The 17,352-nt window shown below is 53.8% G+C and overlaps 1 protein-coding gene across 8 annotated transcripts; it reads left to right on the top strand.

Annotated features, from left to right (window-relative positions):
- The first annotated feature begins 122 nt into the window (after positions 1-122).
- On the top strand, positions 123-15,779 carry DECR2 (2,4-dienoyl-CoA reductase 2). 8 transcript variants are annotated; one of them, XM_045047478.1, is made up of 9 exons: positions 123-512; positions 1,209-1,277; positions 2,431-2,482; positions 2,936-3,071; positions 4,081-4,205; positions 4,277-4,370; positions 4,584-4,688; positions 8,585-8,677; positions 15,197-15,779. In XM_045047478.1, exons 1-9 carry the CDS (start codon positions 433-435, stop codon positions 15,421-15,423), a joined length of 981 nt encoding a protein of 326 aa, XP_044903413.1. In that variant the 5' UTR covers positions 123-432; the 3' UTR covers positions 15,424-15,779. The 8 variants fall into 8 exon arrangements, with proteins under 8 accessions (XP_044903413.1, XP_044903412.1, XP_044903420.1 ...); XM_045047477.1 differs by having other exon boundaries at positions 15,194-15,779; XM_045047484.1 differs by lacking the exon at positions 15,197-15,779 and adding an exon at positions 9,315-9,657 and having other exon boundaries at positions 137-512.
- Positions 15,780-17,352: the final 1,573 nt, after the last annotated feature.

Genomic DNA, 17,352 nt, shown 5'->3' with positions numbered 1-17,352 from the left:
TTGGACGGAGCTGTGGGCGGGGCTAGCGGGGGCGGTCGGCCCAGTGGGCGGAGCGTCACGGGAGAGGCGAGGGCCGCTGTGGGCGGGACGTCCTGGAAAGAGCTTGAATGAAGCTGTGGGCGGGGCTAGCGGGGAGGTCGGCCCAGTGGGATGAGCGTCACGGAAGAGGCGAGGGCCGCTGTGGGCAGGGCATCCTGGGAAGAGAGTGGAGGCCGCTGTGGGCGGAGCGTCACGGAGAGGCTAGGGCCGACTTGGGCGGGGGCGTCTGGGAGGAGCAAGAAGGCGGCTGTGGGCTGGCCTAGCGGGGCCTCCGGATCTGGGTCCGGGCGAGTGCTGAGCGCCTACGCTTCTATCCGGCGGTGGGTCTCGGCTGCTGTCGGATCCTGGGTAGGTCCCTGTTGTGCTCGCCGCCCTTAACCCGCACCGAGAGCCATGGCCCAGCCGCCGCCCGACGTCAGTGAGGACGAGTGTCTTCCCGAGTACCGCCATCTCTTCTGCCCGGACCTGCTACGGTGAGGCCCGAGTCCCTAGGGGCGTGCAACCTCTGCAGGGGTGGCTCGGGGACCTGCGGTTTTACTAGGGTGTGTGGGGACCCCGTGCCTGGCGGCCGGACAGTCTCAATGTCCAGGTGGCGCTGGGGACGCAAGTGCTCTGGTATTTTGACATTCGCCTTGTTGGGAGCACGTTCTGTTTGTCTTGGTCAGTGGCCGTGGGTGTTCCCAATGGTGGTCCTGGGAAAGTGGAGTGAGGGGCAGGTGGAGGAAGGCTTGTGTGTCTTGAAAATATTTCTCACTGATAAGTTTCTTGTTGTTGTTTTTTGTTTTTTAAAGTAGTCTCCATGCCTTGCCCAACGTGGGCTTGAACTCCTGACACAGATCAAGATTTGCATGCTTTACTGACTGAGCCAGTTAGGAGCCCCTTAACTGATAACTTTCTGAATAGAGGTTTTTAGGTTGAAATAATTTTTTTCCCGAAAACCCAGAAAGCATAGGAATGCAGTCTTTAAAAAGTAGCGTTTCATTTTCTTACAAAAGTCATCCCTGTTACTTACTAACAATTAAAATCTGATAGAAGTGCCCAGTGCAGGGAGCCAAAATCTTCCCAGAACCACTGGCTTCCTCCCACCCACTAAGTCAACAAGCATCTATCTCTTTAAAGTTCTTCCTGTTAAAAAAGATAAGTAAATAAAGTGCTTCCTGTTTTCTTAGGGATAAAGTGGCCTTCATCACAGGTGGTGGCTCTGGGATTGGGTTCCGAATTGCTGAGATTTTCATGCGGTGAGCACTGCTCTGTGTACTCTGTGCACTCCCAGCCCCCTGAAACTTGTTCCACTTTGCCTGGACCCCACTGGATCCTGAGATCCCTGGGCAAGATGCTGGGGGGAGGTGGGAACCCCTCTAGGCCACAGGACATCAGAGAGCATCTGAAAGGGGTCATGCGCTTTCCTGAAGGAGGCAGGACTCTAGGGTCTTGTCCTAGAGATTAGTTGAGACGATGACTCTGGCCCCAGAACCCTTATTTATACAAAGAGGGAGGGTTCAGCAGGTTGAGGTCACTGATGCCAAGCTTCCTGGGCCCTCGTGGAGCCAGGGTCAGGATGAGCTGAGTTGACGCCAGTAGTGTGGAGAGCACAGTGTCTCTTGGGACAGGAGATCTTGACCTCAGGCCCAGTTCAACCACTTGTGCCCCCACCCTCACCCCAGGAAAGGACCAGGGTTAGGCTGGGGTTGAGGAAAAGGAAGCCTGCTGATATCCTAGAGACCCTCCCTGGTTTTCCCCAGGCCCCCACTGTTCATACCAGAGAGGTGAGTCTCCCTGGGTGATATTCGGGGATTCATCCATTCCAGGTGAATTTATTTTCCGAGCTGGTGACTTTGTGCATGTTGCTGCTCTGAGCAGAGTGTAGCCAGCTGTGCTGAGGGGCCTTTTGAGGATTAGATGGGACCTACTCAGCGGGTAGTAGCTGCTGTTGTTACTGTGAGGCTGAGTTTGTCAGGAGGCGAGGCAACACAGGGACCCTGGCCTCAGAAGGGGCTCTCTCTGTCCTTCACTCCAACTTCACAGGGAGAGGCCAGGGCACATGGGGCCAAGCCAGGGGGACCCAGCAGGACCCGTACAGATGCCTGGGTTGTGCATCTGAGGCTCACAGCTGCCTCAGTGCTGTGCACATGGTGTTTGGGGCACGGCCCACATGTCTCTGTGGCTGGGATACCCTATTGCCAGAGGGACCCAGACAGGAGACCCCAGGGTGGACGCCATTGGTGCAGCTGGCTCTGCTCAGACCCCTGTGTTCTCTGCCACCTGTGCCTTCAGCCCGGGGCTGATGTTTCAGCCCAAGAGAGCCTTGGGGGAAGGGAGCTCTGCCTAGAGCACCGGGCAGGAGCCCACCTGGGCGCGTCCCTTGTGCCTTGATGCTGTCACGCTTTACAGGCATGGCTGCCACACTATCATTGCCAGCAGAAGCCTTCCAAGAGTGTCAATGGTGAGTGGGTTTCTCCTGTGCCCACCCCATCCGTGGCTAGCTGTGGGGGCCCAGAGCCTGTGCCTGGAGGGTCCTGAGGCCCAGGCGATGGTGACACTAAAACCTGTTCCTCCCCCAGATATGGAACCTCAGTGGAAGTGGCCTCCTCCCAGGGACACCCCTGGCTTTTTACAAAACCTAATTTTTGTGAGGAGGCCCTCATGTTGGGTGGTATTGTTGCCCCAAGAGAGATCTCAGCTCATATGGATTTTGAGGGTGGTTCACAGGTCCCGTCCACCTGGGAGGAGAGTCTCACCCCTGCCACAGCTGGTCTCGGGGACAAGAAGTCAGCAGGGGCCATTGTTGACCCATGACCAGTGACCAGTGGCCTGGAGGGTAATGTGGAAGGAGGATCCTGGCTCCAGGCCAAGGCCACTGGGCCGCTGTCCACCTCTCTTCCCATCTGGCTTCTAGGCTGCCAGAAAGCTGGCTGCTGCCACTGGCCGGCGATGCCTGCCTTTGTCTCTGGACGTTCGCGCTCCCCCGGCCATCACAGCTGCTGTGGACCAGGCACTGAAGGAGTTTGGGAAAATTGACATTCTCATTAACTGTGAGTGGCTGCTGGGTGAGGCCCGGGGGCCTCTGATGGGTCACAGTACCAGACCTCCCTGTCGCGGGGGCCTCAGGACTCCTGTCCTGGGCCCCTGGCTCCTTCTGGGTCAGTGCAATCACGGAGAAGGTTGGACCTCCTATGAACTTGGCTGGATCACAGAGCTGGGGCACTCTCGTGTCTCAAACTTCTCCCTTTAAAAAAAAGATAGGCTTAATTTTTTTTAGTAGGGTTCAAGATGTACAGAACAATCAAGCAGCTGGTACACAGAATTGCACCCCCCCCCCCCCGGCACACACACACAGGGGCCTCTTGTTAACATCCTGCACTTGTTACAGTCAGTGAACCAGAATGATAGGTATCATTAGCCAGTCTGTAGTTCACGTCAAGGTTCACTTTTTGCTGAAATTCCCTCTTAGAAACATGGGGTATATAAATCTCCTGCAGCTAACGAAATACCACGAGCTGAGTGGCTTAAAACAATGGAAATATATTCTCTCACACTTCTGGAGGTCACAGATCCAAAACCAAGGTGTCGGCAGGGCCGGCCCCTCGGACGGGCCCCGGGGAGAGTCAGTCCCAGGCCTCTCTCTCGGCTTCTGGTGTTGCTGGCGACCCTCGGTGCTCGTTGGCTTGGGGCCGCGTCGCTCCAGTCTCTGCCTGCCTCTTTGCGTGGCCTCCCTCGTGTTTCTCTGTGTCTTTTCTCCTTTCCTCAGGGGGACACCGGTCCTTGGATGTAGGCCCCCCCTAAGATGATGTCATCTTAACTTGATTGCCTCCAAAAGAGCTTATTTCCAGATAATTCTCACTCACAGGTGCCAGGGATTAGCACTTCCTGTGTCTGTTTGAGGAGCACAATCCAACCCAGGAGATCCATCCTGCCCTGTCATGCAAGAATTTACCCAACTGCTTGGGCCCCTCCCCCATCTAGCCTGGACCATCCTGAGGGTCCCTGTGTCCTAACTGCCTGGAGCTCCAGCACCAGCCACTGTCTCCTTGCACCCCGCAGGTGCGGCCGGAAACTTCCTGTGCCCTGCCAGCACATTGTCCTTCAACGCCTTCAAGACCGTGATGGACATTGACACCTTGGGCACCTTCAACACGTCTCGTGTGCTTTATGAGAAGTTCTTCCGGGTGAGCGTCCTTTCCACGTGGGAAAGGCGTCTTCTGGCCACCTGCTCACTGTGCTCCCCCATGTGTTCCAGGACCATGGAGGGGTGATCGTGAACATCACTGCGACCCTGGGCAGCCGGGGGCAGGTGCTTCAAGTGCACGCAGGCTCTGCCAAGGCGGCTGTGGGTACGGGCACACCCTCTGGTCTGCCTGCCTGGGCTCCCGTTGGGTCCCTCTCCGGCCTGTCCCTGGAGGCCCACGGTGTCCTGGTAAAGCTAAGCACAGTGGTGGGCAGTGGAGAGGGCCGGCCCTGGCCCTGAGCCCCGACCCATACCCAAGCCGCCCCAGAAAGCAGAGCAGCCCTGCACCCCTCCTCATGCCTACCTTCCTTCTGTGCAGATGCAATGACACGGCACTTGGCTGTGGAATGGGGTCCCCAGAACATCCGTGTCAACAGCCTCGCCCCTGGCCTCATCAGCGGCACAGAGGGGTTCTGGCGGCTGGGTAAGCCCCTTCCGGAGCTTCGTGCCCCACAGTACCTCTGTGGGCTCCCCTCCCACCTGGCTGGGACAGGCAGGCGCACGTTGAGGGCCGATTCCTCATGGCTCCCAGGGCTGGCAAAGAGTCCGTCCCCAAGCCAAGTCTGGGCCGTTATTGGTGAGCACACCTGTGACAGACTAACGGTCAGCCAGACGTGGGCAGCTGTTCCTCGGAGGTAGAGGCTACGCGGCTGCTGGCCTCGATGTATGAGCCAGACACAAAGTGGGATACCCGTTAGAGCTTCCGGAACCCTGACCCTGTGTGTGGCAGAAAGCCCCGTGCTGCTTCTGTAGCCATGTTCTTTCTTACCTTGCCTGCCCTTGGTGCCAGCCCTGCCCTCGGTGTTCCTAGATGTGGTTTAGGGAAAGCTGGGCAGAAGGGAGTGGAGGGCCCTGGGTCCCAGGGCTCATGGTGCTAAGCCACCTGCTGCCCTTCCAGGTGGCCCCCAAGCCAGTGTCAGCACGAAGGTTCTGGCCATCCCCCTGCAGAGGCTGGGCAATAAGACAGACGTTGCCCACAGCGCGCTGTTCCTGGCCAGCCCTTTGGCATCCCACGTGACCGGCGCTGTGCTGGTGGTGGACGGCGGGGCGTGGCTGACACTCCCTAACGACCTCAAGTTACTGGCAGATTTTGAATCCTTCTCTGCTAAGCTCTAGGTGATGTGCTGCTCCCACCTTTAGGGTTCACCCGTGTCCTCGGCCCCCTCCCTGAAACTCCCACCCGGGGGGCTGATGGGCACTGCTGGGCCCTGTTGTGTTTCACCTCCGTCCCTTGGGTGTATTTCAAGATGTGTTCTTGGGAACTTTTGGGTTTCGACTACCCCAGTAGGCCAAGCCGTGGGTAGGGCAAGGCCAGGGAGGCGTCTTTTTGAGCTGGTGGGGTGGTGCTGGGAGGGGGCCCGGCCCAATGTAGTTGCACCCCAGACCTCAGGGCCTCTCTGCAAATCAGGATGGGCATGCTTGCCTGCAGCAGATGGGAACCCCTCTCTTTGGGAGCTCCCCTGGATGACCTTCTCTGGAGGCCTGAGGGCCTGCTGGGCCCATGCAGGCATGGGGAGAGGGTACCCTTGCTCTCTGCCTTCCCCTTCTCTCCCACTAATCTACGTGCTGCGGCCAGCCTCTGAGGCCTGCTCACCCTAGTTCCCTGAGCAGCATATTCCTCTGAGGAAGGCTGAGGAGGTGGCTCTGCCTCTGAGCCCCTCTGTCCCCCAAGCCTCCTGGGTCCCCAACTTCAGGCTGAGGGCAGGAACATTCTAGGGTCGTTGCTGACTCCTGTCCTGTCTGAGGGGTGGATGTGGTGGAGGGATACCCCAGGAGCTCACAGCGTATGGTTACAGCATGGAGCCATGGTTGGTTCCGTAATGACCCCCATCCACCCTGGAGGTGGCTTTGTTGGTGGGCACAGGTGAGGCTGAGAAGCCCCTATTCTGAGGCCCTCTGTGGTTTGCTTGCCGGCAGACACGTTCTCAGTGCCCGGGGCACGCGGGTGACCGGGCAGTGGGAGGGAGTGCGCCCCAGGCTGGCACCATAGTCACTGGGCTGAGGGACACTCATCTTGGGGAGCTCTGGAAGGTTGCAGAAGGGGTTGCTGGTGTCCATCCCCCTGGGAGACGCATGGGGCCCGGCAGCCTGCTCTCCTGGCCCGGCGCTGATGGGGATCTGCGGCATGCTTCCTGGGTGCTGCCAGGGGCTGCGCAGGAGGCAGACGCTGGCGCCCCTCGGTCTTCCCCCGTGACCTTGGCATCTGCTGCAATTCCAGACAGGTGTCTGAGGCAAAGGAGGCCTTCTGAAGGGAATCTTGTCCACAACCCCTCTTGGGACGCCTCCTGCGGTGCTCTTTCCAGGACCTGCCTCCCACCCACAGAGAGCATCAAACTGGACAGTGCAGCGGCGTCTGAATCCGAGACTGGCCTCTCCCCCGGGAGCCATGCTGTGTCCACCTTCCCTCCCCCCGGTCCCATCTCCCGTGCTTGGGCAGGAGTGACCAGGCTATGATGCTGCCCGCTGAGCTGCCCGCACCACGCGGGTGTTGCCAGAGGGGCTTTGACATTCCAGAGCTGCCCCGGGAGTGGGGATGCAGCCAAGGTGCTGCCCCACGTGCCTGCCCTGCCTCGCCCCGGCCTGGGAGGCCTTCATTCTGCTGCTGCAGAAAGCGGGTGTCCCATGGGTGTCCCGAGGCAGCCCTGCTGCAGAAAGCGGGCCTTTCAGGCTCCCTGTCTTCCCTTCCTGGCTCTTCCATTTTGGGATCTTATTCGGCTAAACCAGGAAGCCAAACCAGGGAGACTAGAAAAGCATCTTTGACCCCTCCCACCCCAGGCCTGGTATCCTGGATCCCCTTACCAGGGTGTCGGGCTGCATACGGGATCCCCTGCCTGGGGGTCACCCATCCCTATCAGCCTTTGGTGACACGGGCTGGGTTGCTCCCCACCTGTCCTGGCGCCAGTCTGTCCTTTGCTGGGACGTCCTAGTGGACTTAGTCCTTTGCCATTCAGATACTACTTTCTAGGTCCTCCAGCTGGCCATTGTCTTCATCAGCACCTCCCATAGTTCCAAAGGGCTCAGAAAATTCTGGCCTCGGGCGCCTCGGGGGCACAGTCGGTTGAGGGTCTGACTCTTGATTTTGGCTCAGGTCGAGAGTTCACGGTTCGTGGGATCTAGCCCTGACAGTGGAGCCTGCTTGGGATTCTCTCTCTCTCTCTCTCTCTCTCTCTCTCTCTCTCTCTCTCTCTTTTCCCCTCCCCCGCTTTCTCTCTCTCTCAGAATAAATAAATAAACAAATTTTAAAAACTACTCTTTTTACTATGAAACATCTATTTGTTGGACTTTGCGAACGTTTTTTTATTCTTCGTTTATTTTTGAGAGACAGCGAGACAGTACAAGTAGGGGAGGAACAGAGAGAGAGAGAGACAGAGAGACACAGAATCTGAAGCAGGCTCCAGACTCTGAGCTGTCAGCACAGAGCCCAACATGGGCTCAAACTCACAAACCGTGAGATCGTGACCTGAGCTGAAGTCAGACGCTTAACTGATGGAGCCACCCAGGCGCCCCTGCAAAAATTTTTAGGAGGAAGAGGGTGATGGTTGAAAAGAATCATGGGTGATCCGGTCATTTGGAGGGGGGGGGTGCTTCCTTCCTGTCCTCCTCTGGTGAGGGGTTTAGAGGCCGCCTCCCACCTCCTACCTGATACTTTCTGAGGCACAGGCACTGGGAGGCTGCCTGCTTCCCTGGTGGGAGGGGGTGTGCTCAGACCAGCCAGGTCCCCAAGGGGGCTGCCTTGCCCTGCAAGTCCCGGTTTGCTCCTGGACAGTGCTGGCCGCCGTTAGAGCATGGAGCTTCAGTTCTCTGCCCCAGGTGCCACATCACACGTCCCTTGTCCCGGAGCCTTTGTTCCGTGGAAAGAGACTGTACCTGTCTTTGAGGGTGCAGGGGAGTGGTAAGGAGGCCCCAGAACCACACTGGTTGAGAAGCCACCTGGCAGAGGGTGCTCCACTTGCTTTAAAGGTGCTTCTTGTCACGGAGACCGGAACGTGGTGGCATCATGTCCGCCAGCAAGGCCGACGAATGGGTCCTTCTCATGCAGCTGGGTGGAAACACAAAGCAGTGAGAGTGGTTACTGGGCAGGCTGGCCAGTGAAAGGCAGAGGCTGTCATTAGACAACCCCCGCTGGCCGAGCTTGGGTTGTGGTCCTTCCTTGAGGAAGGACCTGGGTGGTGGCCAGAGGTAGGCTGACGGCCAGGGTCTCTGCTGCCTTTGAAGGCTGGGACACACAGCTGAGGTGCAAACTCCCTCCCACGGGGGATCTGGCCAAAAACAAAAAAAAAAAAAAACACTTGCTGGGACTCAACAATGGCTTACTTCCAGGAGGACAGAGTCTGGAAAGAAGGTTGCAGGACCAAGCCTTTTACTGCTGCGTCAGCGTTCTCCGAAGGAGCAGGACCAATAGGATATATAGAGGTACGCCTGAGGGGGTTTGTTAGAGGGGTGGCTCACGCCACTGTGGAGCCCCAAGAAGTCCCACGTTCTCTGTGTACGAGCTGGAGACCCAGGAAAGCTGGCGGTATGATTCAGTCCGAGTCCGAAGGCCTGAGAAACAGGCACTCTGGTGGCCAAGGGTAGGAAAGGATGGATGGCTGTTCCAGCTCGAGCAGAGGGAGAGGGAGTCGTCCTTCCTCTGCCCGTCTGTTCTCCTGGGGCCATCAGTGGATGGCATCAGTGATGCCGCCCACATTGGTGACGGCACATAATCTTCACTCAGTCTACCAAATCCAACGCCAGTCTCTTCCAGAAACACCCAGAAAAACTGTTTCACTCTGTCGTTGATTGCCTGCATGTGGTGGTCATTTGGCTATGAGATAGACCCTCTCTGTTTGGCTCCCTGCACCCACCCAGGTTGTCCCTTGGGTCTTGGGAGGCTGCTGGCGGCCCCTGGGTCACAGGCACACTCAGCGGTGCCACTTGCTTGGTGGTGAGGCTGGTGGGCCCCATGCACAGGCTGGCGAGAGGACCAGGGGGTGCGGGCAGACGGCCCCAGCAGTGGCACTCAGGCTCTGTGGTGATTGACAGAGAGCTAAGTTGTCCTCTTTCACATTAGCCATCTCTAGATTCCCCCAGGAAGTGTCAGGTTCTCTGAAAGGACGGGTAATTCCGTGCACGTGAACCCTGGTCAGAGTTTCCCGCAACCTTCGCCATAGAAGCTGATCTCCGGGCCGCCTTGAGCTCCCCGTTTGACGGTGAGGGGGTCCGGCTTTCATCCCTTCGAACCACGTGAGACCAGGAGCCAAAGCAGAGGACTGCCAGCCACAGAGGCAGTGCAGCCTTCCAGCCTCTCCCATTCCTTCACCAGCGCCTCAGGGAGCAGATAGGCATTTTTGGAAAGCTCTGCGTGCCTTATCTGTTGAATGAATAAATGAACCAATCCCAGTTTATTCACCCTATGCCGTGTGAGCCACACAGATTATTCCCGAGACATCCCACCATGCAACGGACGTCCGGGTGTTCTCACCCTTGTAATACAGAAAGCAAAGGAAACCTCGAAATGGTCTGAAATAAGGAGTGCTGATTTGGGGAGTTTCTCTCTGCTCACTCCTCCTGTTGTCATGGTAACTTGGTAGAATTCGGCGGTGGCTTGTATGAGCTGGCTTTGTCCTTGGTGTCACCTTAGAAAGGCCCAGAGGTCAGCACCAGGCACTAAGGCTGGTTTCCCAAAAGCCAGGCTTGAGCCGTGCCCTTCTCTTGGTCCCTGGGTTGGCACGCCCTCCCCGTGTTTGTCTCTGGTCGCTCTGGGTCGTTCACCTCACCCCTCCCCCTCCCCATCTTCGCTCACACACTATCCACCAAGTGCACACTGAGCTCCTGCTTGTGCCCGGCACTCTGGCTGAGGACCGCGGCGTGGGCACCCCCGAGTCTCCTGAACTTCTGCGCTCTCTGCCTCGGCATCTGTGCACGTGGGCTCGCTGAGTAACGCGGGAAGAATGAGGAGTCCCAAGAACCCCCACAATTGGAGGCTCAGTAGATGTTCCTCTCTCCTCTGACCCTCACATCACCTTGTCCTTATCCTATGGATTAGAGCAAGGCGCTTCTCGGCTTCTCGCGGTCAAGCCCCCACCCTACATAGCAGGTCCCCGGGAGGGGGAGGGCCTTGCTCCTTCCTGCCCTGCATAGAGGCCCAGTCACGCTGCAGCTAGGTCCCCTGGAGGAGGGTCGATGAACTCTCCAGGGTAGGGTTTCCCTGGCGGCACATGGGCCCCCTCAGGCATCTCCCTCAGGATACTGAGGCTAGTCTGTGTTGGATGCCGCATCAGAAATCTGCCCTGGGGGCGCCTGGGTGGCTCTGTCGGTTGAGCGTCCAACTTCGGCTCAGCTCAGGTCATGATCTCGAAGATCACAATTTCAAGCTCCGCGTGGGGCTCTGTGCTGACAGCTCAGAGCCTGGAGCCTGCTTTGGATTCTGTGCCTCTCTTCCTCTCTCTCTGCCCCTCCCCCGCTAGCACTCTGTCTCTCTCAGAAATAAACCTTAAAAAATTTTTTTTAATTGCATCTTAAAAAAAAAAGAAGAAATCTACTCTTACTCTGGCTGTTCAGATCCAAAGAGAGGGAATGTGTGAGAACGCTCCTGGGCTCCTTCACTGGCTCCAAGGGTGGGTGTGCTAGGGCTCTAGGGCCCAGGGGTGAGCACCCCTTCCTTCTTCCACTTCTCCCTCTCCCTGGGAACCTGCACATTCCCCTCGCTGCACATCAGCTCTCTCTACAACCAGGTCCCAGCCACTGTGTGTTCAAGCTGCAGCCCAACCCCTGGAGAGAAGGGCTGCCTTCCTTCCCTCAGAGTCACATCCCCAGTCCTGAGGAAAGGTACCCATTCACTCCGTTTGGATCAGGAGGCTAGCGCTTTTCAATAAGCCGCAGCCAAGGTTTGATCATACATATGAACACGGCAACTCCCATTACAGCCACGGGCTTGGAGAGGGGCTGCTTCTAGAAAATGTGTTAGCAGACCATCCCATGTGGATCCTGACTGACACCAAGGAAGCTCACTTTTAAAGACCAACGTGTAGCCTAGCATGCTGGTGTGTGTGTGTACTCTTTTCCAGTGACCAGGTGAGTCTTAGGTCTCCCTCTGGTGAAACCCAAAGGCCAGGTGGAAGATGGCAGGGATTGCCTAAGTCTGTGCTCTATCCACACTCCCCGCCCCTGTCTCAGGGCCAGGGCTCTGCCCTACTCAACCTTTCTGTCCTGGGGACCATGGTGGAGACTGAATCTTTCTTTGGACCTTCCTTTTCCTTGCCCTTTGTAACTCGGTTCTTTGGTGAAACAGTACCCCCCCACCCCCACCCCCCAGACAGGGAGTTGATGGATTTCACAGGGTTCTCCCTGGACTCTGGTGCAGATCGTTGGGAGCAGACCCACATAACTTTCTCAACAAGCAGAGGATTCTATGACTCTTTATTCATTTGTTTTGATTACCTCTTGTATTATTTCTTCCAGTAATAAATGTAATCAATATGGGTCTCACTAACTGAACTCTCAGAGGATAATTTTATTGCCAATTCTTAGAGTTTGAGGGGCACCTCATCAGATCCGAACGTCAAAGCATCTCGAGGAGACAGTACCTGACAGGTGTCGGTTGAGGGATGAGAGATACCTGTCATAAATCTGCAGAATTGGGGGGCGCCTGGGTGGCTCAGTTGATTAAGCCCTAGACTCTTGATTTTGGCTCAGGTCATGATCTCACAGTTTGCAAGATCGAGCAAAGAGCCTGCTTGGGATTCTCTCCCTGCCCCCCCCCCCAAAATGAATAAACATTAAAAATAAAGAAATACGCAGAATTATCTCTTCTGCCACCACATGTAACTTGGACAATTTTTTTTTTAATTTTTTTTCAACGTTTTTATTTATTTTTGGGACAGAGAGAGACAGAGCATGAACGGGGGAGGGGCAGAGAGAGAGGGAGACACAGAATCGGAAACAGGCTCCAGGCTCCGAGCCATCAGCCCAGAGGCTGATGCGGGGCTCGAACTCACAGACCGTGAGATCGTGACCTGGCTGAAGTCGGACGCTTAACCGACTGCGCCACCCAGGCGCCCCTGTAACTTGGACAGTTTTTACGTGATGGGAGAGGAATGATGGAAATTACATCTTCAACTCTTCAAAAAGCGTGACCTGTGGCCAAAGAAGCTCTGAATCCCGCACAAAACTCTCCCTGCTAGCTCCTCACGCCCATCCCCTAGCCATGCTTTGGGCCCCGGGGGGAGGTGAGGTGGGTGCAGACTGTAGGCTACAAAGCGGTCTGGGCTGGGCACGGCTGCGGGGACTGGCGAGGCCCGTCATCACAGGAAGATGCGAGCAGGTAACGACAACGTCAGAGTGAAATGTTTAAATAAGAAAACCATCCAAACCTCCACCGAGTCAGGAGGAATTAGACTGTGCTTTTACAAACTCATGTTCTATTTTTACTCTGAGGAATGTACTTTACTAAATTTGAAGGTGATGAAAAAAATCCTTCCCCACTGAATAAAATATCAGTAAACACGAGTGTGGCTCTGTGCTCTCCACTGCTGGAGGCTAGCGGGGGAGGGAGTGATCTAGACCGAAAATTCACTTCCAAGTTTACTTACCAAGTGCAAAATGTTAATCTAGTTTTCAATACTGAGAATTAGAAATAGTTGGCCTGAAGTTTTTGTTTATGGCTTGATTGAGGTGTAACTGACATACAATAAATTGTATGTGAAGTGTATAATTTGAAGAGTTCTCTAGGTCTATATCCATGAAAATATTACCACAATCACCGTCACCTGCAGAAGTTTCCTCCCACCCCTTGTTAATCCTCTCTCACCTCTACCTATGCCCCTGTCCTTAGATGATCTGTCCGGAATGACAGCTCAGGGCGTGGGAGGACAAGGCGAGACCAGACAGAAAGGAGGGGAGCTACTCGGGAGAAAGGTGGGGACAGTAGGAAGAGGTGCTGGGCCCTTTTCTGGAGCACCAAGTGTAGGTCTGCTTGGTGGTCCTGCTCCTTTGTCACCCTGGCCCCATCATAGGTCTGTGGCCGGTCCCTTCTTTCCCCAGAATAGAGCTTAGCCCTCCTCCTGTGCCCATCTCTAGGCCACTCTCATGGCCTTCCTGGGGTGCCAGCTGCCCCATGATGCCCTGCACAAGGCTCTCACTTGACCACTGGCTGGCTCCAGCCTGGACTTTGAGCTCTGGGACTCAGGGCTGGCTCTGAGCACAGATGTGCAGCAGCCTGGCCCCCAGAGCTCACTGAGGGAAGGACCTTGGGAAGAGCCTTCACTACCCAAGAGCCTGCTTCCCAGTTCTCTGATCCGTGTTCTCATCATCCCTTCACTTTTGACGCCTCCTTATTCCCCAGCAAGTTACACAAATTACTTTCAAATATTAAAATAAAATGGCTGATACGGGGCGTCTGGGTGGCTCAGTCAGTTGAGCGTCCGACTTCGGCTCAGGTCATGATCTCATGGTTCATGAGTTTGAGCCCCGCGTCGGGCTCTGTGCTGACAGCTCCGAGCCTGGAACCTGCTTCAGATTCTGTGTTTCCCTCTCTCTCTCTCTGCCCCTCCCCCACTCTTGCCTTGTCTCTCTCCCAAAAATAAAGATTAAAAAAAATTTTTTAAAAGAAAATAAAATGGCTGATAGAGAAGACCTCACAAGGGTGGGGAAAGAACAGATAGTTTTGATGAACCTGGCTATTAAATGAGAAAAATAAAGCTGGGTCTCTATCTCACATCACATCAAAATAAAAAAATTCCAAAAGAATTAAAGACATACTTGCAAAAGGAAAAACTATAAATACAGGCAGATATCTTTATATATATATATATTTTTTTTTTTTTTAAATTTTTTTTCAACATTTATTTATTTTTGGGACAGAGAGAGACAGAGCATGAACGGGGGAGGGGTAGAGAGAGAGGGAGACACAGAATCGGAAACAGGCTCCAGGCTCCGAGCCATCAGCCCAGAGCCTGACGCGGGGCTCGAATTCACGGACCGCGAGATGGTGACCTGGCTGAAGTCGGACGCTTAACCGACTGCGCCACCCAGGCGCCCCTATATATATATTTTTTAAGGGGCACCTGGGTGACTCAGTTGGTTAAGCATCTGACTTTGGCTCAGGTCATGATCTCACCGTGAGTTTGAGCCCCATGTTGGGCTCTCTGTTGTCAACTCAGAGCCTCCTTTGGGCCCTCCACCCCCCTCTCTCTGCCCCTCCCCTGCTAGTGCACTGTCTCTCTCAAAAATAAAAATAAACATTAAAAAAATAAAATATTTTAAGTAATTTTAAGTATACCCAACATGGGGCTCAAACTCATCACCCCAAGATCAAAAGTCACATGCTTTACCAACCAAGCCAGCCAGGCGCCCCCATAGACAGGTATCTTTGAGACTTTGGGTAAAATATTTATTTACCTAATTTTAACTGTTTACAACTTCGATTTTTTTTAATGTTTGTTTATTTCTGAGAGAGAGAGAGCGAGCGCAGGGGAGGGGCAGAGAGGGCAAGGCAGACAAAGAATCCGAATCAGGCTCCAGGCTCTGAGCAGTCAGCAGAGAGCCCAACGTGGGACTCAAACTCGTGAATTTCAAGATCATGACCTGAGCTGAAGTCGGACACTCAACCGACTGAATCACCCAGGCACCCCAGTGAAATTCTTAAAACATATGGACCAGCCTGGAAAATAGCACAAGACATCCAGTTATTCCCTACCCACATTTACCAGATGCTGATCCTTTGTCCTATGCGTGCTCAGCCTTTGTGTCTTGCAGGGACATAGCAATATAGCTAAAGTTTTACCCTGTGCCCGTTTCCTCTTCCAGCCCCTCAACACAACTCCCACTCTTGTTTTGTTATTTTTACTACAAATGAACGTATTTGCAGCAATTTGTGGTCATTGACCACATTTTTAACCTTTGCAGAAATGGGTATTACATAGTCTCTGTTCCATAACTTGCTTTTATCAGCAGTGCATTTCAGAAGTTGGCACAAGCTGACGTGTGCACCTGTGGTTCATCCATCAGACCTGCTAGAAGCATTCCCTCACCATCGACGACACCTCAGCCATTCAGCAGTCTCTTTGTGCGAGCATGAACACCAGTGCTGTCAAACACCCCTTTCCTGCCTCCTCATGGGCTTGTGCAAACTTCTCCCCAGAGGTACTGGAGGTGAAAGTGCGGAATCGAAGGGTACATAGACCCTCAGCTGTGTCGGTAATGCGACTCCCCATGCTCTGCCGGGTTCAGACTTGATTCTTACTGACTGGTGTCCAAGGATACCTTTACTAATTCCCTTGATTTCCAATGGGGTGAGCATCTTTTTTATGTGTCTATGGCCACTTGAGTTTCCTCTTCTGAAACTGCTTATTGTTATTCTTTGCTCATGTTTCTGCTGGGTTGCTGTTCTTTCGGTTTTTGAGTAATTCTTTGTGTATTCTGGAAATGAATCCTTTGTCAATTACATCTGTTCTAAATATCTCTTTCAAGTTGCTATGGACTAAACTGTGCCCCACAGATTCATTATTTGAAGCCCTAACCCCCAGGCAGGGAGAAGATATTTGCAATACTAAAGACTGATTTTATCTGTAGATAATGTCAGAGAATCTAATAAAAAAACAACTGGGGTGCCTGGGTGGCTCAGTCGGTTGAGCGTCCTACTTCGGCTCAGGTCATGATCTCATGGTCTGTGAGTTCGAGCCCCGCGTCGGGCTCTGTGCTGATAGCTCAGAGCCTGGAGCCTGTTTCAGATTCTGTGTCTCCCTCTCTCTGACCCTCCCCCGTTCATGCTCTGTCTCTCTCTGTCCCAAAAATAAATAAACGTTAAAAAAAAAAATTAAAAAAACCAAACAAGTAAGTGCTACGACTGGGCAATTCACAGATTTGGGATACCAGTTGGTCAATAAACACAACAAAAAATACTCAACCACACTAACAGTTAAGTTCAAATAAGACAAGATGCCATTTTATTTTTTTTCAACGTTTATTTATTTTTGGGACAGAGAGAGACAGAGCATGAACGGGGGAGGGGCAGAGAGAGAGGGAGACACAGAATCGGAAACAGGCTCCAGGCTCTGAGCCATCAGCCCAGAGCTCGACGCGGGGCTCGAACTCACAGACCGTGAGATCGTGACCTGGCTGAAGTCGGACGCTTAACCGACTGTGCCACCCAGGCGCCCCTAAGATGCCATTTTAAATTCATGGGACTAGCACAGACAGCAGAAATCGTATGTAATGCCTACTATAATTTTGGTTTTTAAAAACTTGCATTTAAAAAAAAGTAGAGGGGTTAAGCATCAGACTCTTGATTTCAGCTCAGGCCATGATCTTGCAGTTCCTGGGTTTGAGCCGCAAATCAGGCTGGGTGCTGTCTCGGAACCTGCTTGGGATTCCTTCACTGCCCCTCCTGCTCTCTCTCTCTCACTCTCTCAAAATAAATAAATAAAATTTAAAAAGAAATAAAATAAAATCCTCTAAAAAAACACATTAAAAAAAAAAGTAGATATGGGACACCTGGGTGCTCAGTCTGTTAAGTGTCTGACTCTTGAGCTCAGCCCAGGTCTCCATTTCAGGGTCGTTAGTTCAAACCCCACGTTGGGCTTCACGTTCCATGTGTAGCCTACTAAAAAAAAAAAAAAAAAAGAAAAAAAGTAGGTTTGTGGGGCACCTGGGGGACTCAGTCCAAGGAGCATGCGACTCTTGATTTCGGGGTCATGAGTTTGAGCCCCACGTTGGTTGTAGAGATTACTTAAAAATAAAATCCTTTTCTTTTTGTTAGTAAAAGTAAATTTGTGATCAAATTGAGCCTTGTCGATCACCCTACCCTTCCTTCCATCTATGGCCAAATCTTACCAGGTGGTGGAGGAACCTTACCCCAGGAGAGACAATCTTACCTTCCAAGTGAGGTTTCTTAACCACTTTCCCTCAGCTCCCCTGGGTGGGTCCAATGAGGCTGTGCCAGGACTCTGTTGAGTCACTTTTCTGGTCTTCATCTTCCTATCTCTTCCCACAAGCCAAATGCCACCAGGGAAGAGGAATCAAGGAAACCTACGTGCTTGGAGATTTCCAAAGATAAGTGTTTACTCAAGTACCTTTCAAAAGTAGGGGTGCCTGGGTGGCTCAGTTGGTTG

This window comes from Felis catus, chromosome E3 (genome assembly GCF_018350175.1).
Source record: "Felis catus isolate Fca126 chromosome E3, F.catus_Fca126_mat1.0, whole genome shotgun sequence".
NCBI classification, from domain to species: Eukaryota; Metazoa; Chordata; class Mammalia; order Carnivora; family Felidae; genus Felis; species Felis catus.
This window is presented reverse-complemented; position numbering and strand designations above follow the sequence as displayed.